Raw genomic sequence first — 25,549 nt, 5'->3', positions numbered from 1 at the left:
GCTACCCCTGTGTTGCTGTGGTCAGATGCCCCACGTGGCATCATCTACCTGTTTACTCCTCCCTCCCAAAACCCGAATCCCCTCTGGAAACTTCGGGCCAGATGGTTGCCGGCCACCACTTATATACCTTCAGGGACGGGTCTCTTGCTCTCCCGTGAGGCAGTCTACTCCAATATTGATGGTCTTGCTTGTCTGAGGTTCTCCTATTGAAGCTAAATTAAGTGTCTGAGAAGTTTGCTCTTCTGGTCTTAGCGCTCCTTTTGGGGACAACATAAAACATTCAGATTTTCTAAATCTCTGTCGGCACCTGCCCAGCCAATCAAAAGGCTGGGTCCTGCTGACTCCTGCCACCTCTCAAGTCTTTCTGCTCCACTCACAGGATCCTGAGCTGCATTTACCTGTGACAGTCTTAAAACTTGCAGACCCTGCCAGTCAGGATTTCTGTCATTGCAACTAGGAACCCAATTCAACCTGCTTAAGCAGAAAATAAATTTACTGATTCAAGTTTGGAAATATCATGACTTCAGGTGCAGCTTGATGGAGGGGACTCAAATGATGTCATCAGAGCTCACTTTCCTGTACCTTCTGATGTCTGGTTCATTCTTAGGCAGGTGACTCTCAAGGGCTTCATCCTTCCCGTTTCAAGTTCAGCAAAAAAGAGCAAGTGTCTGCCCGCGGCAAAGTTCTAATTAAGGTTTACTCTGATTGGACCAGCTCAGGTCTTTTCAACCAATCACATTTGTCAGGAGAATGGTGTGTTCTGATTGGTCAAGCCTGGACTACATGCCACACTAGAGCATGGAGCGGAGGCAGCCCTTTCAAAACCATACCCAGTAGAGTGGAGGGAGGGCTTGGTTCTCAAAGGGAGACTGAGAGCTTTGCCAGAATTGGGGAATATGGGTGTTGAGCAGCCAGAAACCCCTAGTCTCCACTACTGGAGGTCCCAGGAAAGTGTCCCAACAGTGTAAGGAAGCAATGCCGGACCCAGCAGGCACAAAACACAGGCAAGTTTCTTTAAAAGAGAGATGGGGCTGCTGTAAGGATTTACGAAGCTCATCCCTAAAGCACCAAGGTACAGGATGGAGCCAGTCCCACCTCAGTGTTTGCTAATTCACGAATGCCAGACTTACCAATCCTGCGGACGACTGTGCTTCTCTATCTAAATGTCATCCATCCATTCAACACGAATTCACTGAACGCCTACTGTGTGCCAGGCATTGTTCTGTGGTCCAGCCGTACACCCAAGTTCTTGCCCTCAGGGGCTGACACTCTAGAGAAGCTAAAATAAAGGATTAAAAAAAAGAGATATAAGACCCCGTCCCTGACGACACAGAAGTTCCCCCAGTTCCCAGCCAGTGAAATGATTTGGGTTTCATTTTCTGCTCTTCCGGGCTCCTGGCCACTTCCACTGCCCCTCGTAAGTCCTGAAGTTCTGATGCAAGATCTCAGCTCACTGGCCTCCTGAGAGCCCAACCCTCTTGAAAGGGATGGGGTGCAGGGGGGAAAATCCCGTGGCCTTTTAAAATTTCAGCTCAGACAAGGTCGTTATGCCTTTAAAGTGACTTCTCTGAAACAAACCAAAAAACCACTAACACCCCTGCCCCACCCCCCAACACACGACACAGATACAGACATGTATGTGTCAGAACTCACACCCTAAAACACCCAACGTTTAAAAGCCCTGAGAAGCCCCTTTCAGTGGGCCAGAGTCGAGGAGAGCCTCTTTCTGTTTCCTGCTCTTCCGGGGCCTCAAGATAAATTCAGGACCATCCTGGTGGCCCCAAGGCCTGGCTGCACCCCACCTCCCTCGCTCCTCCTGAGCTTACACCTCCTCTGCCACGTGCCTCTTCCCCTGAGCCTACCCCAGTGGATGCAGTCCTTGTTTTATACCAATAATAAAGTCAGGAAATAAATCCTCTCACCATTGTGTGGTTTCACCCGGCACATATGATCTCATTTAATTCTCCTAGCAGCCTTCCAATGTAGTACTAACAGCTCTGTTTTGCAAAGAAGGAAACAGAGGCACAGGAGTTAGAGCTCAGTTCACTAAGGCAGACACTGTACTTTTCCACCTGACACCACTACTTCCATCCTCTTTGCTAACGGGATTCTAGTTTTGTGCAAAGCAGCAGTGTATTTAGCCCCAGACAAAAATACTTGTTCCCAGCCTGCTTTGCAGCTGGAGTTCCAAGTTCGCACAGTTCTGGCTAACAAGACATAAGTGAAAGTCAGCTGGAAAGGTAGCTTCTGTGAAAGTTTTTGTTTTCTTCCATAAAAAAATAAGGGACCCAGCCAACACTGACCATTGCCCTGGCCCCTTCCTTGATGAATACTGATGAGAAGTCTGGAGCTGCAGCAGCCATCTTATGAACCTGAAGCCACAAACATGAAAATACAACCTAACATGCTAAGAATGGAGTAGCAGAAAGATAAAAAGAGCCTGGGTTCTTCACAGCTTTGGTCAGCAGCTGAACAAATGCCAGTGGCTGCCTTATTAAGGGAACAGAGCAAAAATGAAACCACTTATTTGTTTATGTCACTGTTAGGCCTTCTGTTACTGTTAGTTGACAGCATTTGTAACTGAGGTCTTAGGACTCCCAGCTCTGTGTTCCTTCTGCTGTATCATTGTGTCCAGAACTCACTGAGCATGGGGTGAGTCACTCGTTTCTGCTTTGCAAATTGGCTGAGGACCAGAACCCCTTCAGATAGGAAAGAGAAACCTCGAGGGAAGTCGGTGAGGAGTTTTGAAACAGGAAGAACTGTTAGCTGTGGGCAGGAGCTGACAACATGGCGATGCTCACTCATTTGACAGCAGCCACTCCCACGGACCCGCCTGGTGCCAGGCCCAGGCTGGGTATCAGGGCTTGGGTGCGTTATATTTGGCCTCTTGCAATAAAATTATCATCTGGTGGCAAAGGAAAGCACCTGCCAGATAAGCCTACTTCATTTGGGGCTCTCTGTCTTGGAGCCTGGCTTCTCCTTGTGTCTTCTTCCAAAGCAGAGGCCTGGGGGTCACGAAGACTTCTCCCATTCTGTCCCCCCAGCATTCACTGGTCACCAAGCCTGGAAAATTCAGCTTCCCAATATCTGTTAAACCTACCCCTCATCTGGCCCACTGCCACTCCCTACTATAGGTCTTGCAACCATCCCCTGGACAGTAGCTACGGCCTCCTCACTGGCCTCCCTGCCTCCACTCTCCCTGCCTTCTCCAACCTTCATCAGGAAGGCTGGAGGAATCTTCTTCATTTACAAACGTAATTATGCCACTCAGATACCTCGGTGTAGCGTCACCATGATCCTAGCAAGTACCTGGCACCTAGTGGATGCTGATAAATGTCTGTTGTTTATATAAATGAATAAGCAGGTGAAAGAAGGGACTTTAAAGGAGAGAGAGAGACACCCAACCCTTCTAGTGACCCAGCTGGGCCCAGCCTTCCAACGTCCTCACCATGGCATCAGTCATGTGCTTGAGCCATCTTGGATGTGCCAGCCCAGTCGAGTCCCCAGATGACTGCAGCCCCAACCAGCACCGTGTGGAGGAGAACAGCCTCTCCACTGAGCCCAACCAGCTCACACAATCGTGAGCGAGGACACAATGGTATACTGAAACAATGCCTCTTCTGGGGCCAAAGTCCTTGCTGTCTCTTCCTTTGATCTCTTACCTCTCCCCGCTACCCTCTGAACTCCTCCACTGCCCAAGAAATATTCACCTCTGGGGACATCTGATTCCACCTAGGCCTCATGGGATGTGCGAGGCAGGGCAGAGTAAGCTCTGGGGAGTGAGACAGATCTAGGATAGTTCTAGAAGACTTCTGAAGGCTTTGAGAAAGTGAGATGATGAGCAGTCATCCGTATAATCTGAGGTCCAGATCAATTCAGTTCCCATGTGCTAAGACTATGCTCTGTGCCAAGTGGCGCTGGGAGCTGGAGGTGCAGAGAGGGGTGAGACCCAGCCGTCTGCTCCCCAGGGGCCCAGAAGCCAGTGGGAGAGACAGACGTGTAAATCAACACCTGCCACGGGGTTTGATCAACATACCACAAAAATGTACTCAACAGCAAACGGAAGAGACCCTGGTTTCAAGGCGTCAGGTAGAGATGCTTCCGCCCCCTCACCCTGGCTGAAAGGCAGCCTGACTACAAGGAGAGCACAAAACAGAAACACAGACTCTCTTCTTCAAAGAAACCAGGAGACACCTGTGACCCCAAACCGCAGCACGCAAGCACAAAGAGCAGATGGAGGGGTGGTAAATGATTTAACAGAGCCCAGGAAAGGCAAACCTAAGTGCCTGCTGTTCCATGGCAGGGTGGGGTGGGAGGCTTGGAGATGGGGAAGATGCAACGAACTGGCCTTACAGAACCACAAGGGGGCTCCAAATTAGGGGACCCAGATATCACAGATGGCGAGGCAGGAGCCTGAAAACAGGTGGGTTGTTTGGAAGTCTGTATAAAGAGCAGTTAGACCCCCTGGTCCTCTCCCCTGCGCTATGCAGCCTGGCAACAACCCTTCCCTAACACGGGCAGGGAAACCCAACTGGAGAGCTCTGGACCCAAGGACACCAGCCGCAGAGCAGGTGCGGGTGAGGCTCCAGACTGATTATTGGAGATGTGGCAGTCTTGATTACTCTTAGCAGATAATCACTCCCTCCATCCTCTACCTCTGGAGGAGGAGCGTACTTTCCCACTCCACTGATGCTGCCTTGGCCATGTGACTTGCTTTTGGCCAGTGGGATATTAGCTTATGCCTCACAAGGAGAGATTTGATGTGCTTGCCCCATGTTCTCTTGTGCTGACAAAAGGACAGGCCCTGCTGGTTCTAAGAGTATAAAAGAAATAGAGAGCAGGGGTGTCCAGATGGCCTGCAGGCCTGCAGCTCAAAGCAGATCAGCCTGGCTGAGCCCAGCCTACATCAGCCAATCCCTGCTGACCTGAAGGTGTGTAGTGAAATAAATGCTTATTGCTGTGTACCACAGAAATTTTTGCGGTTATTTGTTACACAGTAGTAGCTGACTGATATGGGAGGATTCAGTGAAAGTCTGAAGGCTTAACAGGGTGATCCCAGCTCCCTTCCCTCACCCAATTTAGGAATGCAAGCACCCAAGCATACATTAATCCCAGACAGGAAGCTGTGGATGGGATCTGACCACCCCAGTGAAAAGTCTTACAGATGCTGACAGCTGGTGGCATCTGGATGTTCTTGACAAAACGTTCAGCTGTTCCTACAGAGGTGTTCACTATTTTGCAAGCCCTGTTCACTATTTTACATAGAGCTTCCAGTCCAATTTTTAATGCTTTATTCTGCAAGATGAATGGATAACCAAAGATGACTGTTTAATTGAGGAAAGTTCTAACATGAAAGAGATCCAATGAAACAAATAGAAAAAAAGGAACTAGCAAGAAATAGAGATAATGCAGCGATCAGAAGAAAACTTTAAAGAAACCATCACTGCTATCCTTAGAGAGAAAAGGAAACATATTATATCCACAAATAAATACAGAATACCATAACAAATGAATAATCAGGAAACAGAGAAGAGCTCTTAGAAATTAAAAATATGTTGATTAAATTTTTTAAAAAATAGAGATGCTGGAAAATAAAATAGACTAAAAAAAAAAACACCTCTCAGAAGATAGAGTAAGATGGTAAAAGTAAACAATAAGAAAATTAGGGCTTCCCTGGAGGCGCAGTGGTTGAGAGTCCACCTGCCGATGCAGGGGACACGGGTTCGTGCCCCGGTCCGGGAAGATCCCACATGCCGCGGAGCGGCTAGGCCCGTGAGCCATGGCCACTGAGCCTGCGTGTCCGGAACCTGTGCTCTGCAACGGGAGAGACCACAACAGTGAGAGGCCCGCATACTGCCAAAAAAAAAAAAAGAAAATTAAAGGATTACAAAAATGGGCAGAAGACCTAAATAGACCTTTCTCCAAAGAAGATATACAGATGGCCAACAAACACATGGAAGGATGCTCAACATCAACATCACTAATCATTAGAGAAATGCAAATCAAAACGACAATGAGGTATCACCTCACACCAGTCAGAATGGCCATCATCAAAAAATCTACAAACAATAAATGCTGGAGAAGGTGAGGAGAAAAGGGAACCCTCTTGCACTGTTGGTGGGAATGTAAATTGATACAGCCACTATGGAGAACAGTATGGAGGTTCCTTAAAAAACTAAAAATAGAATTACCATATGACCCAGCAATCCCACTACTGGGCATATACCCTGAGAAAACCATAATTCAAAAAGAGTCATGTACCACAATGTTCATTGCAGCACTATTTACAATAGCCAGGACATGGAAGCAACCTAAGTGTCCATCGACAGATGAATAGATAAAGAAGATGTGGCACATATACACAATGGAATATTACTCAGCCATGAAAAGAAACGAAATTGAGTTATTTGTAGTGAGGTGGATGGACCTAGAGTCTGTCATACAGAGTGAAGTAAGTCAGAAAGAGAAAAACAAATACCGTATGCTAACACGTATATATGGAATCTAAAAAAAAAAATTGTTCTGATGAACCTAGGGGCAGGACAGGAATAAAGACGCAGCCGTAGAGAATGGACTTGAGGACACGGGGAGGGGGAAGGGTAAGCTGGGCCGAAGTGCGAGAGTAGTGTTGACATATCTCCACTACCAAATGTAAAACAGATAGCTAGTGGGAAGCAGCCGCACAGCACAGGGAGATCAGCTCGGTGCTTTGTGACCACCTAGAGGGGTGGGATAGGGAGGGTGGGAAGGAGATGTAAGAGGGAGGGGATTTGGGGATATATGTATACATATAGCTGATTCACTTTGTTATACAGCAGAAATTAACACAACATAGTAAAGCAATTATACTCCAATAAAGATGTTAAAAAAATAAAATTATACAAAAAAAAGACAACAACCCAGATAACCAACAAGGACCTACTGTACAGCACAGGGAACTATATATATATATATATAACTGAATCACTTTGCTGTACACCTGAAACTAATACAACATTGTAAATTAATTGTATTTAATAAAAATTAAAAAATAATCAAAGGATTAATCTAGGAGGCCAGTAGTAAATTAACAAAAGTTCCAGAAGGAAATAATAAAAGATCTTCCCTAGAACTGAAGAACACAATTCTTCAGATTAAAATAGTTTGCTGCATGCCCCAAACACTTGCTGTTGCGGGGGACATGACCCAAGCGTTATAAAATTTCAGAAATTTAGGGATAAAACAAAGACCCTAGAGGCTTCCAGAATAATGAAAAAAGCTACCTAAAGTTACACACAAAATATTGAAAATAAGAATAGGGCTGGAAGCTAGAGACATGAACAGATGCCTTCTACCATCTGAGTCATAGTCTAGATCCTCAACCTAGAATTCTAAACCCAGAAGGGCTATCAACAAGTGTGAGAGGAGAATTAACAATTTTCAAACCTGCATCCTTTCTCAGGAAGTTACTGGAGGGTGTAGGCCAACACAATAAGGGAGTAAACCATTGAAGAGGAAAGTGTGGGATTCCAGAAACAGGACAGAACATAGGAAGAAGATGAAGGGAATCACTGATCTGATGGTGGAGAAAGAATCCCAGGGTGTCAGCTGTGCACAGGCCTGGGGGACAGCTGGGGCAGAGAGGAGGAGTTTAGGAGTCTCCAAGAAAAAATTATCACTGAGATTAGACCCTGGAAATTCCACTGTGCGGTTTTTATGAAGCTACAGGAGTGTATGGAAATACTTAGTCCATGAAAACTAAAATTTTTTTTTAAAAAAAACCTTGAGCAAATGAAAAAATGAGACAATTATTAACTCCTGGCTGAACAGGAAATATTTACACTGCATTAATAATGGAAACACTGAATATGCATTTAACGGGAAATACGTTATGTTGAGAGGATAGGGAAAAGGGACCAGAGTGTGCAAGAGATCTAAATTCTTCATTTTCCTTAATATGAAGTCAGTAGATAATAGGTAAAGTTGGGGATTCAAGTGGTAGAAAAATAAACTGGCTATTTAACAAGATGGAGATAAATACAAGGAGAAATAGCTAAGAGGGTGGAACTGCCTCTGGGATAGAGGATGGGTCAGGGCCACGGGAGAACTCTTATTTTTTGCTGTTGTAAGTCGTTTTTAGCACTATTGGTTTTTAAAATTTACTTGCAAACAGTACTTTGATAAAAACATATTAAAAATAATTGCGTTACAGATGAAAAGGAAGCCCAGAGGAGGGAGCGTCAGAGAATGAAAAGGCTTCAGAGAGGGCTCCCCTGAGCAGCTGTTGCCCTAAACCTGTTGAAGGATGAAGAGAGGGCCAGGGAACAGCCTGTGCAAAGGGCCTGGGGCATGTGTTTTCAGCCCGAAGGCCATGGCTCTTAGAAAGAGAGGAAGGGTGAGTGGGAAGAGAAGCAGGCAGAGGCAGCTTACATGGGCACCCAGCCACGGTAGGCATTGCAGATTTTGTTCTACAGCAACAGGTGGCCCTAGGATGGTCTCAAGGAGCAAGCAACTGGCGTGATTTGTTTTTAACAGGCTCTTTCTCCTTGCGGAGGAGGGGGTGAGGGCAGAAGCAGGGGGACCAACAAGAGGTGATGGTGGTTTGGCCCAGAAGGGAGGCTCCGGGTATGGAGAGCAGTGGACAGGTTAGAAAGATGAGAGTTCGAAGTAAAAGCAATAAGGCTTGGTGCGGGGAGTGGTGGGGACAAGCTGACAGGCATTTCCTTCATTTGACCTTCACGTGAAATTTTGGGGCTGGGTGGGCAAGGGAACACATTATACTGAAGAAGGTGTGCAGAGGAGTTTTTCAAAGTTATGCTGCTTGACTGAAGCAGATCTGGGGCTCAAACTCACCTGCCTAGTCTGCTAGCCCATCTCTCCCGACTGCAGGAGGTGTCCCTGGGAAGGGCTGCTGGGTAAAGAGGTTAACTGATTCTAATTCCCAGCAATCCTATGCAGTAGGTCTTGAAGAAGAGGGACTGAGGCTCAGAGAGGTTAAGTCACATATCCAAGGTCACACAGCCAGTAAGTGGCAAAGCTGAGATTCAACCCCAACAGGAGACAGCCAGGGCTGATGAACCAGAGGACGCCCTTAATAGGGACTCCAGTGACGAAGCCGCAGGGGCTGGGCTGGGAAGGCGTTTTGGCTCATCTTAGTTGAGAGGACAGACCTCAGCATTGGTAGCTGATTCCCCCACCCTGCCCTGTGGCCGGCTCTGGCCTGGGCATTGTGGAGGAGAAGGAGGCGGAAGAGGCTCTGTCCTGGCTCTCAGGGAGGGAGAAGCCTAGGCCCCAGCTCCTGGAAAACCGCCTGTCCGACGGCAGAGGCACAGTCATTGGTCTTGGGGAGCCTTCCAGTCTGAGGGTGGAGACGTGGCCCTAGTTTTAAGGAGCCCAGGGTCTGATGGGGGAGACATAACATTATTCTGTCTTGGGGAGGCAGGCCCGGCAGCCCCTACAGGACACCAGGGACAGACTGAGGTGCCAGGTCCAGGCCTGAGGTTAGAGGCGCTCAGGCTCCAGGACCTCAATGCCAGGCACGGCAGGGCCACCTCACGGCTCCCAGACACCCAGTGTCCCAGTTCCCCAGAGCTCACAGCTGTGGAGTTGCACTTTCTCTTTCTGCCCTGCCATACCCAGTAGGAGGGGCTGATCAGGGGTGCCAGGGTCACTTTTGCTTGGGGAAGGCTCCTGGGTGGGGGTCAGGATCTAACTCAGGTCACAGCTCCCCTAACCTGGTGCCCAGGAACCCCCGCCACTTCTCCAGCCTCCAGCTGACATTCAGCAGATCAGTCTCCCCTCCTCCCCCACCCTGAAGCTACCCATGCATTCATCCATCCATCCATCCATCCATCCATCCATCCACCCAACCATCCATCCATCCATCCATCCATCCATCCATCCATCCATCCATCCATCCATCCATCCATCCATCCATCCATCCATCCATCCATCCATCCATCCATCCATCCATCCATCCATCCATCCATCCACCCAACCATCCATCCATCCGTATCCATTCATCCATCCACCCATCCTGTTCTCCTCATTGAATGTGCAGAGCCAGGCTGGTGCCAGGCCTGGGGACACGGTGGGGACGCACACAGAGTCTGCCCTTCTGGAGCTCACAACCGAGCACAGAAGACACGGCCCCCTGAGCTGAATCTTGATGAACTTGGATTAGAGGCCATGCGAGGCCAGGGTCGGGGTGGGGGGCTCTGGGAAGTCCAGGGGAGGGGCCCGGCTGGTCCAGGGCAGGGAAGCATCCAGGAGGAGGCCCCCGAAGGAGGACTTCCTCTCACACGTGGGGGTGGGAAAGGGTGAGGAGAGTGGCCGGGCGGAGGGTACCGCATGTGCAAAGGCCCTGAGGAGGACCAACACTTTCTCACCGGTTCCTGACTGGTGAGCCTTTGAAAAACATAAACCGGGTCACAAAACTCCTCTGCTCACGCCCCACAGGGCTCCCAACACACTCAGCCTGAGAGGACAAGGCCTTACGCGGTCTGGCCTCAGCGGCCTCCCCACCTCCCTCCGCTCCAGCCACACTGGTCTCCTTCCCGTCCCTCAAACACACACGCTTGTCCTCACCTCAGAGCTGAGCGCCGCCGTCCCACCCCATCTCTCTCACCTCCTCAGAGAGGTCTTCTGAGCTCACCCGTCTAATGAACGAATGAAAGACCAAACAAATGAATGAACTAGTGAGGCTGGGTGTGCCTGGAGCACAGGTAGGTGAAGGAAATCAGCAGAGGAGGAGACTTGGGCAGGTGGCAAGGCAGGGAGGGTGTAAAGCCTGGTGGGCTGCAAGGGGTGGGCTTTATTCTGAGCTGCTGAGAAGCCACAGGAGGGCCTTGGGCGGGGGAGGGACAGAGCCGTGGACACTGCCCCCCTCACTCCCAGGAGCTGCCTCAGAGCCCACCCACTCCTCATGAACTCGAACAGACAGATCACTGGCGCCTGGAGGAAAGGCCTTGCTGGGGGGTGGGGGGGCTCCCGGCGGAAGCGGTGTCCCCGCTCCCCTGCCTTTGTCCTACTGTGCGCTGCAGCGGCCAGAGCGCCACCTCTGCAAGAGCAAGGCTCTCTGAGGGCCTATAACACACCAGCCCTGGGGACCTAGGGCCAAAGTCAGTCCAGCCCTGGTCCTGAGGAATGGCCCAGTGTGGAAAGGGGCCTGGCGCATAGTAGGTGCTCAATAAACACTCCTTTCCTTCTTCTCTCCCTTCCTGGCTGTTATCCCCCATTGCCTTCTCAAAATGGGTCAGGCCGCTCAGGTGGGCAAGGTGCTTAAGAGCACGCCTTTGGCATGAAGCCATCCAGCCTCTCCACTCACTAGCTGTGTGATCTGAGTAAACTGCTTGCCCTCTCTGAGCCCCAGCTTCCTCATCTGGAAACCGGATACGCTAACACTGCTCACCATGGGCGGTGTGGTGGCCATGAAGCTCGGTGATGTATGTGAAGCAGCCCGCTTTGGAGGAGGGCTTCATAAAAACAGCGGTCATTACTCACTGATCCTTATGCGCTTATAATGCTCTTATCCAAAGAGGAACTTAGGAGTGATCTAGTCCCATCTCCCCATGATCCAGATGAGGAAACTGAGGCCCAGAGAGGGGACAACTTACCCATGGTCACATGGCTGGTTGGCACAAGCTGGGGTACGGTGTCCAGGGGCAGCCAGGCCTGTGCTCAGGCTCCAGACAGAGATCATAGGGGTCTCTGTCCAGGGGGATCCAGGGGCCAAGTCTGGCTCACCGTCTGTTTCTGTATAGCCTGCTGGCTAGGGCTGTTTTCTACAAACCAGAACTCCGACGAAGCAAATCGTTACCCCTCCAAAAAAAAAAAAAAATTCCACCGTCGTCAGTAGTAGATCTGTATTAACAGCAAAAAAGTCCTCGATTATTTATCACTACATTTGAAATTTTGTCACTGTACAGAGTGGAAATTTGTGTTCTCCCGTATACTGGCTTTGATGTTGCCTCTTGGCCCCCAAAGCCTGAAATAGTTCTTCTTTACCCTGTCCTTCTATCCCTCACCCTGCCCGGGGCTCTCCAGACTCAACCAGTCTCAGGGCTGATAACCCCCACCCAGCCTTCCTCTGCGGCTGGGGAACCCGGACCGTAGGACTGTGTACTCCCCACCCAGGGCTCGCCCCGTGCTCCCAGCCCTCCTTTGCGGCACTGGCCTCGGAACCCAGCTGTCACCCTGGGGGACGTGTGCACGGTGGCCTGGGCGGCGTCCCACCACTGGCTCTCGGACCCCAGCTGCCCTGAGTACCATGCTCTCCTTTCCAACCCCTTTCCGGGGGAGCCAAGGCCAGCGTGGGTGGCTGAAATCTCCCCGGTAACAGGATCTGCGACCCCTTCCAGCCTCCTCCCCTAACCTGCCGCCCCTCCTCCCTCACCCGCACCTGCGCTCCGGCCCCTCCTCCCGGCCCCTCCTCCGGGCTCCTCCTGCACCCCACTCCTGCTCCCTCCTTCCCTGGCTCTCCATGTCACCATCTGTGGCACAATCCTTCTCTGTCACTCTCCCTGCCACCCCCTCCTTCTCCTCCCTCCTTCCCCGCTTTCTCTCCCTGCATCTCTTTCTGCATCCCTCCCTCTCGCCCCTTCTCTCGCTCTTTCCTCTTTCTCTTCTCCTGTCACGCATTTCTCATCACTCCCCCTCATTCTGGCTTTCCACCCACTGCCGTCTTCTCTGTCTCTCCCTCTCTCTCTACCTCCGACCGACCCCCCTTTCCCCTCTCTTTCTATTGGTCTTTTATGGTCCCCTGTTCCCCATTTCTCTTCTTTTTCTTGGGAGGCTTCTCCCTCCTCCCCCACCCCAGGCTCCTGCTGGCAGAGCCCCCATCTGTGCCCCTACCCCCCCCACCACCACCTCTAGGCGCTGGTGGGAAGTCAGGGCCGGAGACCAGATGGGAGCGGCTCTGTGGGCAGACGTGGCCGCTGCAGGCCTAGGAGGGGGCTCCGTTCGCGAGCCATCTAAAAGTGGGCACAGTGTGGGGAGCCCGGCTAAGGGGTGCTCGGGGGCACTGGGGACTGGGCAGGGAGAGGGGGCAGCAGAATGATAACCGGCTTGGCAGCAAGGAGGGGAGCCCTCACCCCATGGGCAGGTAAGGAGGCTGGGGCCTGGATGGGGTCCCAGAGGGTGGGGTGCTGGAGCTCACTCACCCTCTGCGCAGGACGAACTTGGGAGGCTGGGGCTGGGGACTGGGAGAGGGTGGAAGGTCCAGGGAGGAAGGAGGACATCCTGCGACCTCTTCGTGGACAGCGGGGGGCTGGAGGGTGGGCATTAATCTCAGAATCTCATACCATGATTCCAGAATCTTGGAGTCACGGAACAGCAGAGTGTCGGAGCTGGATAAAACCAGATGCCTCATGGCATTTAGCCTCCTTGGCTCAAATGCCAGCCCTCCTGAGCTCCCCCTCTGCGCTGGGCACCGTGCTCAGCACGCTCCCATTTAATCTTTACAACAACCCTGGGAGGTGGGTAGGCTTGTCTTCATTTTTATAGGAAAAACTGAGGTCCAGAGATGGGAAGTGAGTTGCCCAAGGTCACACAGCAATTTGGCATCTTCCCTCTGTGGCAGAGCCCAAGCCCCCAGCCTAGGGCTTGCGGGCTTGTGGGGTGTGTTCTTGTGTGTCAGACCCCAGGTCTGAGGTGGGGGGGGCACTGAAGATCTGGGCCTCTTCCCTGGGGCCAGGCCCAGGGGAGCAGAGAGAAAGAAGGACGTAGAGTCAGCCAGGGACTACCAGTCTGCGTTGTCCAGGGCTGTCTCAGTCCTTGATGCCTCTCAGCCCGAGGCCTTCAGGGAAGCGCACAGGGCCGGGAGGTAGGGGTGGTTTAGGAACAAACAGAACTGGGCTCACCTTCTGGCCTCGCACTCAGCAGCTGAGTGACCTTGCACAGTTTACTGAACCTCTCTGAACCTCACGTTCCTCCTCTCTAACCGCCCCCCCCGCCACCCCTTGGGCTTGGTGAGGCTCTCATGATGTGAGCTCGAGGCCGCTGCCCAGGAGCGCCCTCCTACTTCACTCCTAGTTCTACTTGCTGAACTGCTTGGCCTGTTCACGTTTGCAGATGTTCTGCGTGCTGTGCTGGGCGCTAGGGTTACAGCTATAAATAACTCAGGGTCCTGCGCCCAAAAGCCGGCAGTCTAGAGGGGGAGGGGGTGGGAGCTAGACAAATGGAGGACGACTGGGGTGTCTGGCATCCCTGAGGGGCTATTCTGAATTGCTGTGGGGCTCAGGGCAACCACTCACCCTCTCTGGACCTCTGTTCCGTCTGGAATGGTCCTCTGAGGAGTCCGCCCCCGGCTTTCAGGCAAGCTTGTGCCAAGGATAAACCAGACAAGGAGAAAAAGGCCCTCCTCTCCAAAGGATGAACTAGATCTCGCACAGCACCCTAGCTGCTTAAAGAAAAGGTGGCATCTAAACTGCAGGTCTGACTTACCCCAATGGAAAGCTATAATTTCCTTGCTTCTGGTACTCTGGCCCGTTAAACTTTGACCGGGAAGATGGGCCCAGGTAAGGGTGGAGGCAGGGAGTCTTCTGGGGGGACCAAAGGCTTGGGGAGGGGCTATTTCATCCTCCTGTACAAAGGCAGGGCCTAGCTGGTACATTGTGTTCCCGCCAGGGCCATGTGTGTTAGCACGTGTGCCTGTGGGTACACATGTGTGTGTCTGGGCAGGAGGGGCCGTCCTCAGAGCTCACCCTCAGGTTTCCCCGGGGGCAGCTGTCCCTGCAGCCCGGAAATTAGGTTTGCCTGGCTCACTGCTCCTCTCTTGGGAGTCTGCTGCTCCCCTCCCTCCTCCAGCCCTGGGTTGTGATTTGTCACCTGGCGGGGATGCTATAAAGAGGATGTGCACGCAAGGAGGCGAGGTGGATGGACGGGTGACGTAGGAAGTCTGGACTCTAAGGTCCCAGATTCACAATTCCAGGTCTAAGAAGGGCTGATTCCAGCGCTCTGGAATTCTGACCTCCTCCGATTCAAAGTCTAAAGTCTATGACTCTACAACTCAGTTCTAAGATTCTAAAATTCTATTTTTAGGTCTCTAAGGGTTTAGGGATGTGGGCCTTCAGAGGGGAAAGGGGGGTCGGTCGGAGGTAGACAGAGAGGGAGAGACAGAGAAGACGGCAGTGATCTTAATAGTTCCAGAGCCTGAGGAGCAGTGAGGAGAGCTCTGAATAGGTTGGTGGGAGAACTGGATGCCAGTTAGTTGGCCGGACCAGCTATGACCCTTAGACAAGTGCCTTCTCCAGGCCTGGCCTCAGTCTGCCGGCCTGTGAAATGGAGTGGGCAGGAGATGGTCTTACAAATCCTCTCAGCTTTGTCCCTTCCTAGCTGTGTGACAAGAGTGCATGACCTCAATTTTGTTCCCTGTATGTACTGTGGGGACAACCCTAGTGCCTCCCTCATAGGACCCTATAGGATGCTGCATGTCACTGCTTAGCCTGGAACCTTAGCTCCGTGACGAAGGCCTGGCAGCACTGTTAGGACCCTATGTGCCCACTGTCCAGACTGCCCCTTGCTTTGTGCCTGGGGTGAGGGCAGGTTGAGGGCTCTCATCAGGCCTGGAGGAGCAGGGAGAAGGTGCTCTGAGCCCGGCCAGCCTGGGGAAGCATCAGGAAGAGCCAGGGCCAAGGGGTTCTTTGCCATTCTTGGCATCACCCCGCCTGGTGCTCAGAGCCCTTGGAAGTCCCAGGTATTGCGCAGGGGCACCGGGCACGCTCACCCATCCAGAGGCGTTTGCTCTGAGTTGGGGCGCCTCCCCTTTCCAGGAGCTTCGCATGTGAAAAGTGGTGTCCGGACAGGGCAGTGGGGACCATAGGTCTCACTGGAGGCATTTCAGGTCCAGTGTTCGGCGGGCAGGAGAACACTGGAGGAAGGCTCCTCTGAGAGGTTTCCTTCTCCCTTGGGGCTTCTGTAGGGCAGCCAGCAGCCAAGGGACTGGGGAAGGGGGTAGTCATTTGGAAGGAGGGGAGGAGGTCCCGTCGCAGAGAGGCTCCAGCTTTCACCCCTGGCCTCTAACTGGGTCTCCGGAGAGCCAGAAAGTCCTGCTGAGGGAGGTTAGCCAATCCTGGGGCAGGAGGTCTCTCCCAGCAGGGCCTGAATTCCCAGTATCAGCCATGCATCCTCCCTCTGCATTAAGATTTGTCCACCGGGGTTCCTCTGATTCATTCGATGCCTCAAACGCTGATGCAGAACTTGCGCTTACATGAAAGAGACGAGGGAAAGGACCAGAGCCGAGTACTAGCATCTCCGCGCTTGAGAGTCAAGTCTAGCAGGGTAGCCAGGAGGAGTCTCAGCTCCTTATAACACACGAGAAGTGTAGTAAGAAGGTGCTCTCGGAGGGAATGGGGACGCTTGTTCCCACTGTGCCACTGGGCAAGCTCTTACTCACGTTTCAAGACCCAGTTGAAGTGTCCTCTTCTCGGGGGAGCCCGCCCCACCAGCGCAGGGGGGAGCTGGCCGTTCTCGTCCTTACCCACAGAGTGTTGTGAATTTCTCCACCATCGGTCAGCCTTTGGGGCAGAAGGGGCCCCAGCCGCCCACCCCCCCAGGTTCACAGCCAATCATCCTTCACAGCCCTGTTCACAGCAGGGCCTCTGTCGCCGTGCAGTGGGATGAGCAGGGCTGAGAGAGTCCTCAAGGGCTTTGATTTCCAGGGGGAAGGGACACCTCTGAGCCTGTGGTTCTTAACTCCATTCAGAATCTGAGGAATCTGATGAAAGCGCTGGGCTCTGCCCAGAAAAAACAAGGATGTAGTAACTTTCACCAGAGCTTGGGGGGTTTACGGATCCTCTGAAGTTCAAGAGACTTGGGTTCAAGGTTAAGGACCCGTGACACGCAGCAGTGTTTTTCTAGCGTGAGAGCTGAGACCTGTTTGGGGGGTGTCTTAGTCTGTCCAGATTGTTGTAACAGAATACCATAGACTGGGTGGCTTATAAACAACAGAAATTCATTCCTCACCGTTCTGGAGGCTGGGAAGTCCGAGATCAGTGTGCCGGCAGATTCGGTGTCTGGTGAGGACCTGCTTCCTCGTTCATAGGTGGCTGTTTTCTTGCATGGCAGAAGGGACATGGGAGCTCTCTGGGGTTAGAAGGGCACTAATCCCATTCATGAGGGCTCTACCCTCGCCACCGAATCACCCCCCCACCAAAGGCCCTCCCATCTAATACCATCACACTGGGGGTTAGGATTTTAACATATCAGTTTGGCGTGGGGGAGGACACATTCAGTCTATCACAGCGGGTGATCCACTTGGGGCTCTGCCAGTCGGCTAATCACAGGTAGAAAGGGCAGATTTTGTTTTATGGAACAATATGGCGTCGTCGGGCTGCAATGTAAAACGCACTGGTGTCAAAAACGTTTGGAAAATGCTGGTGTGGAGGAAAGGGCTTATGTTGTCATCAGCTTATCGAATGATCCCCTTACTGAACATTTGCGGGGCGCTTGCCCTGTGTGCAGGTGAAGGGTCACTGGTGTCCAGGTCAGTGCTGGTCCTGCTTTTTGGGGCCAGGCAAGCCGGAGTCCCATGCCACAACCCCGCTATGTGGTACAGCGTGGTCACTTCACCTCTTTGAGACTCAGTTTCCTCATGTGAGAAGTGGGGATACCTTACCCGCCTCCCTTGCTGGCCTGTGCAGAGTGAATGAGCCGTGACACGTCAAACTCTGGCCAGGCGCCCAGGAAGTCTCCAAGTTCAGTGTGATGGGGGAGGGGCCGAAGAGACAAAGCCGTGCCCTGCCATGACCAAATTGTGTCCTCCCTCCTCCAGGCTAGTAGCTGACTGCTGACCATCCTCTCTTGGCCATGGACACCCCTGGCTATCCTTCACCGTCGCCCACGCCCTCGGAACCCTGGAACGCCTCTTCCGCTTGGCCCCTGGATGCCATCCTCGGAAACGCGTCCACAGTGCAGAGTGCAGTAGGGCTGGCTGTCAGTGGCATTCTGATCCCACTGGTCTACTTGGTGGTGTGCGTGGTGGGCCTGCTGGGCAACTCACTGGTCATCTACGTGGTCCTGCGGCAGACGGCCAGCCCGTCGGTCACCAACATCTACATCCTCAACCTGGCGCTGGCTGATGAGCTTTTCATGCTGGGGCTGCCCTTCCTGGCCGCGCAGAACGCCCTGTCCTACTGGCCCTTCGGGGCCCTCACGTGCCGCCTGGTCATGGCTGTGGACGGCATCAACCAATTCACCAGCATCTTCTGTCTCACTGTCATGAGCGTGGACCGCTACTTGGCGGTAGCGCATCCCACCCGCTCCGCCCGCTGGCGCACGGCGCCCGTGGCCCGCACAGTCAGTGCGGCCGTCTGGGTGGCCTCAGCCGTGGTAGTGCTGCCCGTGGTGGTCTTCTCGGGCGTGCCCCGTGGCATGAGCACCTGCCACATGCAGTGGCCCGAGCCGGCAGCGGCCTGGCGGGCTGGCTTCATCATCTACACGGCCGCACTGGGCTTCTTTGGGCCGCTGCTGGTCATTTGCCTCTGCTACCTGCTCATCGTGGTCAAGGTGCGCTCAGCTGGGCGGCGGGTGTGGGCACCCTCGTGCCAGCGGCGGCGGCATTCTGAGCGCAGGGTCACGCGCATGGTGGTGGCCGTGGTGGCACTCTTTGTCCTCTGCTGGATGCCCTTTTATGTGCTCAACATCGTCAACGTGGTGTGCCCGCTGCCCGAGGAACCCGCCTTCTTCGGCCTCTACTTCCTGGTGGTGGCACTGCCCTATGCCAACAGCTGTGCCAACCCCATCCTTTACGGCTTCCTCTCCTACCGCTTCAAGCAGGGCTTCCGCAGGGTCCTGCTGCGGCCCTCCCGCCGTGTGCGCAACCAGGAGCCTCCCCTGGGGCCTCCAGAGAAGACAGAGGAAGAAGAGGATGAAGGAGAAGATGGAGGTGGGGAGGCTGGGCAGGAGGGAGCAGGGGAGCATGAGGGGCCGAAGGAGATGAATGGTCGGGTCAACCGCATCACGCAGCCGGGTCCCAGCGGACACGAGCAGCTTCCCAGCGGCCCCACCAGAAAGGAGCGTCAGTTCCTACCCCAAGAGCCCTCAGCTACGGAGAAGTCAGGCACCCTGCACATCAGCTATCTGTAAGGGCCTGCGGAGGGCCAGGGTAGCCCAAGGACAGGGCAAAGACTGTGGGTACGCCTAGGGCATGCCACCTGAGGTGCCAGGGGCCCGTGATGGGAAGTTCAGAGGCCTGGGCTCTGATCCCATTGCTGCCGAGACTTGCTGTGTGACCTCAGATAGGTCACTTCCCCTCTCTGGGCCTTGTGTTCTCCTCTGTGACTCAGGGATGGGAGATACGGCCTGGACGAGCTCTATCAGATAAGTCTGGAGGGGCATCACTGCCGGGCTGGGTAGGGTCAGGTTAAGGGGATAGGTACCGACTGGTTTTCCCCTTCCGAAACAGAGCATCCTCAATCTTGGCCCTCAGAGGGATAAACCAAGGCCTGGATTTCCCGGGCTCAGAGTCAGGTTCGCAAAAGAGGGAGTGGGGGCCCACATTCACAGGGAGTGGTACGGCATCCCCAAATAGGGTAAAGTCTTACCTGGTAGGGAGAAGGGGTGTGAGATTGCCCAGGCCCCCATCAGCTCTCCCCGTCTTGCTGCAAGGCTGTGGGCCAGCTCTTCTCCTCTCTGGGCCTCAGGCCTCACCTGCTAAACGACCCAATAACCCCCAGGCCCCCTTGGCCCAGACAGTCAATGCCAGGACTCCTGTATTCCCAGACAAGAGGGGAAGACGTGATTTTCCAGGAAGCTAACTGAGTCGAGCTTCAGGGTCCCTGACTGCTCGGGCCCTTCTGAGGCCCTGAGTCTAATTTCGTACTTGTAATTTTGTACCCCTTTTCTTAAAGAGGGACCCCATATTGCATAAGCTTAGGCCACCCAAAGGCTAGCTCAGGCCCCGTTGGGGGCAGCTAATCAATCCTCAAAGCAGCTCACTTTGTGTCCTGTGGCTGGAGGGGGTCTCAGGGTCTTTGAGGGCTCAGGAACCTCCTCATAGGAGAAATCCTCCCTGCTTCTCCCCCGTCGGCGACTAAAGCAGGGACCTGGCCCAGGCAGACTGGAACGGAAAGGCGGAGTGTCTAAACAGAGCTGGGAGGAGAAGGAAGAAGAAGAGGAGGGAGAGGAAGGGGGAAGAGAAAGGCGAAGGAGGAGGAGGTGGAGGACAGGTCTGCTCCATGACCTTGGGGCCGACCTTGGCCCCTCTGGGCTGAGCTCAGTTGCAGCATCAACGAAACATGGTTGCCGGTGCCTGGCCTGATGAAACTCAAGGAAAGGATGCCATCAGGGTGGAAAAGCAAATGCTCTGAAAGGTACAGGCTCAGCCCCCTTGAGGGCCTGCAGTGCTGGTAAGAAGGGTTAGGCCTTGGTGGAAGTCTGGGGGCAGAGCTGAGAAGCAAGGCCTGGCTCCCCGGAGAGGTTGGGAGGAGTGGGGCAGCGCTGCAGGCTGGGGAGCAGACCTCCCGGTCCTCTACATGCCCCGGGGCAGCACGTCGGAAAGGCCCAAGGAAGACAAGACTAGAGGAGGCTGGAGAGAGGCCACAGGGAGAGGCCGCTGTCCAAGGCTGGGCCTGGGGCTGGCCTGGACTCCCTCCCAGAGATGACCCCTTAGAGCCACAGCGAGACTGGTCCCGGGGACGGTGGTACCTCCAGTTAAATCTCCCAGCCCCCTACCCCACAGAGGGTAGGGGGTCCTCAGGGAAAGCATGGGAACCACAAGTTGGGAGGCCTAGATCTTCAACTCACCTTCAGATCCTGTGTAGCCTTGACCTCTCTGGGCCTCAGTTTCCCATCATAAAGTGGAAGTGCTTGTCCCAGCTTGCCTGCCTCCTGGGATTTGGGAAGAAAAGGAGTCGTTTGGGGTAAAGTGCCGCGCACACTGCAATGGCTGGGGCTGGGCTTTAACAGATTACACAGTGGAGGCAGCCCCCGCCAGGCGTGGCCTTCAACCCCTTCTCCTTCGCCAAGTGGCTTCTCTGTCTCCAGCCCTTGGGGCTGAGGGCACTACAGGACATGAGGAAGGGAAGCTGGGGGTCAGAGACCAAGGATCAGGGAGGCAGGGCTTGGGGCAGAGTGAGGCCCCATCAGGGGGAAAGAAGTTTACAAAACTAGAGCTTGTGTGGAGGTTGGAGGCCCAGTCCTCAGTCTGGTGTCCCCTGAGGCCGATCTGGGGGTCTGAGGAAAGAGGGCCCCTAGCATTCCAGCATTTCCTGTTTTCCTGGCCAACCCTACTTTGCTGATTGCAGGGGCAAGTGAGCCTGTTCTACAAGGGTGGGTGGGAGGCCCCTTAGGGAAATTCTGACTCTAACTCTTGTCAATAAAGTCAGTGACACATGACAACTGGCCTGGGCCAATTCCTCTGGCGGGCGCTGTGTTTTTAGACGGGTGTGCATGGGTGGGGGTGGGTGTGGGCATCCATCTCTATCGGGACGCTCCTTCTTTCCTGTCTCTCAGCTCTGCGTGCCCAGGCCTCTTGGTGTATAGCCTCCCAGAATCCTGGTCCTCCAGGAGTCATGGAAGACGTTCCTGACAAGCCTCGGCCTGCACCCTTACAGATCTTGATCCAAAGGCAGTAGATATACCCTCTTCCTGTGTCCAAATATCAGATCTCATGCAAGAGAGCTGACTGGTTCTAACTGAGTCACATGACAGCCCCTTGGGCCAATCACCAAAGACAAGGTGATAGAATGCCATGACTGGCCAGATGTGGGTCATGTGTCCATCTTTCCAGCTAGAGAGAAGGTGGGACACTGTGATGGACAGTTTGGCCTGAACAGTGGGGTAGGAGTCGGGTCAGGGACTGACTATCAATGGCAGGGAGAGAAGAGCCAGGCAGCAACAATAATGGGATGGGGGAGGGGTGTGTAACCGGAGTGCAGGGCACATAGTAGGTGCTCAGGGCATCTCAGCCATATCCACGAGTGAATGCGTATTGGGGTGGAACACTGAGGGCCCGCTGTGTGTGTGGCAGGTGTGCACGGGGTGGGAGCAGAGGACCTGCTTGCAGCCCAGGTTGTGTGGGGAGTGGGCCTGGGCCAGGGTCCCCTCTCTGCATCCCACAGCCCTCCAGCTTCCCCATCTCACCATATGTCACTACCAGTGCATGCTCTTGTGCGTTTGTGTGTGTGTGTGCGTGTGTGTGTGTGTGTGTGTGTGTGTGTGAGGTGTCCCAATAGCTTTGTCCCTCCAGGCAGGGGCTGTGCCTGATGCATCTGTGTTCACAGGGCCTGGCAGTGCTGTGGGCCCCTCATATGACTATTTGGAATAAATGACTGAATGGGGGAAATTCCATTTCTCAATTCTGGGGGGAATTTTCACACTGTGACTCTAGCCTCCTTTGGATCTGTGCAATGTGGTGACCCTTAATAAATGGGGGGGGCATCAGGGGAATGGAAGGAGTTATATGGGGGTTTCGGGCTGGGATCTGTGGGTTATGGGAACTGCAGGGGCTGTGGGCTGAGGGCAGGCTCTGGGGCTGTGAGCTCGAGCCGGCAGGAAGGGGTGGCGATGACCCCCTCTGCCTGATTCCGTCTCTCCAGACATCCAAGTTGCTCAGACCCAAGACCTTACCTTGAACTTGTCTCTCCGAGGCTGTTGCCTGGCAACAGCCCATGGCCACCAGGCTCTGGACCAGGACTTCATACGTCAGCCTCATCACCAGCAGAAAGGAGTCAGGAGCCTGTAGGCCCCGGGATAGGGGAGGCCAAGGCCCCAGGGCTTCAGGCCCTCCTCACCTGCAAGGGGTGGGGGAGACAGAGGCCACAGTCCCATGGGGAGGTGACAGCCTGGGTGCCACAGGACTCCAGACACAGAAGAAAGCACTCTAAAGGCGGCAAGGACCCCAGGCTGTAATGTGAGGAGCTTTCCCTGGAGCTGTGCAAGGCCACGGTCCTGCCAAAACCTCAGGGTGATCCCCTGTCGCTGGCAGGCCCTGGTGAGACTCTTGGGTGATTCTACTGGAAGGCCATGGGGCAGACACATCCCCCAAATGTCATGAGACCCAAAGTCAGGAGGCCTGGGACCTAGGCCCACTCTGCCATGAACCTACCACACAGCCTTGGCCATTCACTGACCTCTCTGGGCAAAGTTCATTAAGTTAATAAAGACTTTTCTGAGCACTCACTGTGTGCAAGGCCCTGACACCGGGCTGGGGAAACAGACACGGTTCCCGGGCCTTGCGGCGCTCACAAGCAACCGCACGAGTAAATGGACCACTATCCAGTAGGGACGGCAGTGCCCTGTGCTCTGGGGGATCACAGCTGGGGGCGGCACTGAGAGCAGAGGGTGAACCTGAGTGTGCCCGGCAGGGAGGCTGTATGTGCTAAGGCCCTGGGGTTGAAGGAAGGCAGTGAATGAAAGGAAGAAAAGCAGAGGTGAGGCCCAATTCAGGGACAGAAGCTGTGTCAGACAGGACCGCCTAGGAGGTTTAATTCCAGTCGTGCATTGAATTGTGTACCGCTCCCCCTTCAAATTCACATGAAGCTCTAACCTCTAGTACCTCCGGATGTGACCTTATTTGGAAATAGGGTCCTTGCAGTTTTAAGCAGCTAAGATGATGTCACCCTGGAGTCAGGTGGGGTCCTATTCCAATACGACTGGTGTTTTTAAGAAAAGGGAAGATTAGGACACAGACACGAGCATGGGGAAAATGCTGGAGTGATGCTTCCACAAGTTAATGCCAAAGATTGCCAGCAAACCACCAGAAGCCGGGAGAGAGGCCTGGAAGAGGTCCTTCCTCACAGTCCTCAGAAGGAGGCAACCCTGCCTGACACCTTGACCTTGGACTTCTAGCCTGCAGAACTATGAGAAAATACATTTCTGTTGTTTAAACCACCTAGTTTGTGGTACTCTGTTCTGGCAGCAAACTAATACAATTCCCACCTGCAAAACGGAGCCCACAGTCCCTCCTCTCCTGGGTCTCTGGAGGACCTTGGACTAATTCATTCATTCTTTCCTTCAACAAGTGTTTACAGAACAGCTGAAGCTGAAGGCAGAGAATTACAAGGCCTGGCTTCAGGGCTGAAGGAAGCTGTACTGAACATAAGAGCTAAAGAGGTGGTTCTTAAGCCCCCGGAAGCTGGAACTGTCTGGTTTTGAATCCCGGCTCATCCATTCACTAGCTGTTTGACCTAGAGCCAGCTAATTAAGCTTCCTGTGTCTCAGTCTCCTCCTCTTTGGGATGAAGATGAGAGTAGATGTCCACGGTTAGGAAGGTTAAACGAACAGAGATTTCCAAACAGCTTAGAACAGTGCATCGTAGGTGCTATGTGTCAAATAAGCATGAGAAGTGCTTTAACAGAGGCAAGAATCCAGCCGTGGGTTGGGGAGGACGTCTCCCCGGAAGGGTTATAGCCCAGCCAAGCATCAAGAGGGAACTGGAGTTTGTGCATCAGGAGGAGGCATGCGAGATGTTCAGGGTACTAAGAACAGCTCTGCTACCCATTTTACAGCTGAAAATAGTGAGGCCTGGGATGGTCTTGTGATTTGCCCAGGGTCACAGCACCAGAGGCAGGACCAAGAACCACGTTTTCCTAGTCCCCAGTCCAGTGCCTGTAGCTTTTAGAAACTATGAAATTGAGGGCCAGGGTGGCAGGAGTGATGCTGGGGGTGGAAAGAGCTCTGAGGCCAATGGTGCCAGCTCCTTGGTGGCCACTGGCGGTAACAGATGATGTCCTTGGGCAAGACTCAACAGGCATGAAGGGCAGCCCAGACCAGCGGATCGATGACGTCAGGACAGACAGGGGCAGTGACGTCATCATCCTGCTGGTGGGCAACAAGACCGACCTGGCCGACAAGTGGCTGGCGACCGTCCGGGAGGGCAGGCAGCGCGCCAAAGAACTGAGCGCCACGTTCATCGAGACCAGTGCCAAGACCGGCTACAACGTGAAGCAGGTGGGGTCCTTGTGGCCTCGGCTCTGCCTGGAATGGAGAACGTCCAGGAGAAAAGCAAAGAAGGGATGGACGACATCAAGCTGGACCAACCCCAGGAGTCCCTGGCCAGCAAGGGCGGCTGCTCCCGCTAATGCAGTCTGACCGCGGGCTTCCTCTGACACTACTCACTCGTTGCGAGCACCCTCTAGCGAGCCCTGCAGCCTCGGCATAGGCCTGCCTGGCAGGCTAAGGTGGTGTGTACCCGGGAGTGAATGTCAGTGATACAGCCATGCACATACGTGCGCACGGAGAGCAAAGCCAGTCTTCACTTTTTCACAGGCTCAAAGAAAGTGCCCGGGGCCACACTTGGCCTCCTCCAGGGTCCCAGACACCCCAGGTCCTGGCTCACACAGCCTAGGGACACAGCCTGTACACAACCAGGATCTCCTGCCCTCTGGCCATCTTGTTAACAGGAAGGGAAAATGAGGCCTGCAGGAGTATGGGGCCTCTCGGTCCTGCTCTCTGCGTTAATGACAGGAAATATGTCAATATTTGCACACAGGAACTGCTGGCCTTGCTGCACTTGGTCGGTGTGCCCAGAGCCTGCTTGGTTTCACCGTCTGTAAGAGGAGGGGTTGTCTCTGTGCTTGGCGCGGGCCTTCAGCCCGCTCATCAGACAGGGTGGGTCCTTCCTCCTTGCTGA

At 53.8% G+C, this 25,549-nt stretch overlaps 1 protein-coding gene and 1 pseudogene across 1 annotated transcript; both read left to right on the top strand.

Moving 5' to 3' along the window:
- Positions 1 to 17,489: 17,489 nt before the first annotated feature.
- On the top strand, positions 17,490 to 21,288 carry SSTR3 (somatostatin receptor 3). The gene has a single exon (XM_024761503.1). The coding sequence runs from the start codon at positions 17,785 to 17,787 to the stop codon at positions 19,060 to 19,062; it is 1,278 nt and encodes a 425-aa protein (XP_024617271.1). The 5' UTR covers positions 17,490 to 17,784; the 3' UTR covers positions 19,063 to 21,288.
- Positions 21,289 to 24,669: 3,381 nt separating this feature from the next.
- On the top strand, positions 24,670 to 24,998 carry LOC112410786 (ras-related protein Rab-6B pseudogene; annotated as a pseudogene).
- Positions 24,999 to 25,549: the final 551 nt, after the last annotated feature.

Source organism: Neophocaena asiaeorientalis, unplaced genomic scaffold (assembly GCF_003031525.2).
Source record: "Neophocaena asiaeorientalis asiaeorientalis breed wild unplaced genomic scaffold, Neophocaena_asiaeorientalis_V1.1 scaffold473, whole genome shotgun sequence".
Lineage (NCBI taxonomy): Eukaryota > Metazoa > Chordata > Mammalia > Artiodactyla > Phocoenidae > Neophocaena > Neophocaena asiaeorientalis.
The sequence above is the reverse complement of the archived record's forward strand: the minus strand, read 5'-3'. Positions and strand labels throughout refer to the sequence as shown.